The 2,242-nt window shown below is 58.5% G+C and overlaps 1 protein-coding gene across 1 annotated transcript; it reads left to right on the plus strand.

Moving 5' to 3' along the window:
• Positions 1-338: 338 nt before the first annotated feature.
• On the plus strand, positions 339-1,551 carry LOC123145837 (fasciclin-like arabinogalactan protein 12). The gene has a single exon (XM_044565346.1). The coding sequence runs from the start codon at positions 430-432 to the stop codon at positions 1,297-1,299; it is 870 nt and encodes a 289-aa protein (XP_044421281.1). The 5' UTR covers positions 339-429; the 3' UTR covers positions 1,300-1,551.
• The last annotated feature ends 691 nt before the right edge of the window (positions 1,552-2,242 follow it).

Genomic DNA, 2,242 nt, shown 5'->3' on the forward strand with positions numbered 1-2,242 from the left:
GCGTATATGTACCTAAACTGTTACCGATTATATAATTAATAAACACAACCAACGCAGAGGGGCTGTACATTGAGAATGTAGTGAAAAATTACGTGGGTTGCTAAAAAAATGTCGAAACCTTGCCTGCGGTGCAGATTCACAATCGTTTCGGGTTCAGGCTCTCAAGGTAGTTCGTGAATCACATCACCTACGGCCACGGAGCGTAAATACGAGAGAAAGTTGCTGTCAGATTAGCTAGCTCGCAAAGAATTTCCACCGCGCGCGCATCTTCTCAGCTCACACTCTCACCAGTCCCGTCTCGTCGCCACCCACCGCCACTATAAGTCTATTAAACACACACTGCGAGATCGCGCTCCCTCCAAGACCAGCTCCCTCTCGCCAGCCCGCCCCACCCACCAACCCATTGCCCGCCGGGACACCACCACGGCAATGGCGTCGGCGTCGCGGATCCTGCTCGTGGCCGCGCTGCTCCTGGCGGCGTCGGCAATGACGTCCGCGCAGAAGGCGAAGGCGCCCGCGAAGCCGGCCCCCGCGGCCGCCGACGCGCCCGCCGCCGTCGAGGCGCCCGCGAAGCCCGCCCCGGCCGCAGCCGACGCGCCCGGCGCGGCTGCCGCCGACGGGAAGCCGCCGACGGACGTGACGGCCATGCTGGAGAAGTCCGGCAAGTACTCCAAGTTCGTGCAGCTGCTCAAGGAGACCCGCGTGGAGACGCAGATCAACGCGCAGCTGACGGACAGCTACAACGGGCTGACCATCTTCGCGCCCACCGACGCCGCCATCGACGGGCTCAAGGCCGGCACCCTCAACGGGCTCTCCTCCCAGGAGCAGATCCAGATGGTGCTCTACTGCGTGCTCCCCCGCTTCTACTCGCTCTCCATGCTCGGCACCCTCAACGGCAAGGTCAGCACGCAGGCGTCCGGCCACTCCGGCCCCTACACCTACAAGATCAAGCCCTCCGGCAACAACGTCAACGTCTCCACCGGCGTCAAGGGCAACAACATGCTCCTCGGCAGCGTCGTCAGCAAGGACTTCCCGCTGGCCTGCTACTCCGTGGACAAGATGCCACTCCCCTACGAGCTGTTCGGCCCGCAGCCGCCCACCCCGGCGCCCGCCCCCGCCCCGGCCCCCACCAAGTCCAAGCCCAAGAAGAAGAAGAAGTCCGCCGGGATCGCCGAGGCGCCCGAGGCCGACGACGCCACCGCCGACGACGACACCGAGAAGTCCGCCGCCGCGCCCCTCACCGGCGTCGCCAGGTGGGCCGCCGTCCTCGGTGCCGCCGTCCTCGGCGCCATGTTCTGATCCGAGAATACAACACATGGTGGTGTGGTGGTGCCATCTTTCTTGCTCCGTGCGTGATCGAGTTGCGTTGGCGGATGGATCGGACCATTGGTCGATCCCTGTACCGGTAGATACTGTGATCTCATGATGTGTGTGCTCATCGGCTTTATTCTTTCTCTTTTTCTTCCTTTCTTCTGATGAAAACTTCTTCTCTCAATTCTTGTTGATTTGTATGCTGTAATTTATGTGATATACTAGTGCTTCTCGAATTCATTCATCGGATCCCACAAACACATTTCTAAACACATTTCTAGTAGTACCAGTACCCGCGATGTTGATCTGTCTGCCTCGCCTTGTTCCGGCGGCGTTCAAGATCAGATCTGTTCTTGCGAAAGCAGGGGAGACCGTGCAATAATGTTGCCTCCCACATTCCGTGGTAGCATACGGAAAGCAGGGTGGCAGATCCAAAACATCACTGCCACTACGGTGGAGTACTAGATCTTGGATGCCATTGCCAGCGATGCTTTGCTCTGCGGCCGAAAGGGCACCGCCACCGGCCATTTCTATATCGTTCCTGCATGCATCTCGATGCAGTGTGCACTTCACTCCACTCCAAAAGCGACGCTGTACGACGGCATCTCCAGACATGATCATAAACAAATCTGAGCAAATACAGTATACCGTTGCTGCTGGCTCGAGTTTGTACAGCCATCGGCGAGAGCAGAGCTTGAGATGCGACTCAAAGCAAGCCAAAGAATTGAGAAAAAGAAAGATTTTGGATGGATTGGAGCGGTGCATTATTGTAGTGGCCGTAGGGTGCGCCGGACAGGGACCATTCGCGCTTAGAAAACTTGATCAAGGGTGGCGTTTGGCGCGGGATCGCTCTGGCTCGACTCACATGGAATGGAACCGACCCACCTACCGACTCACTGACTGACGACCGCGCTGGATCTGGCGTTGCTCG

Source organism: Triticum aestivum, chromosome 1B (assembly GCF_018294505.1).
Source record: "Triticum aestivum cultivar Chinese Spring chromosome 1B, IWGSC CS RefSeq v2.1, whole genome shotgun sequence".
NCBI classification, from domain to species: domain Eukaryota; kingdom Viridiplantae; phylum Streptophyta; class Magnoliopsida; order Poales; family Poaceae; genus Triticum; species Triticum aestivum.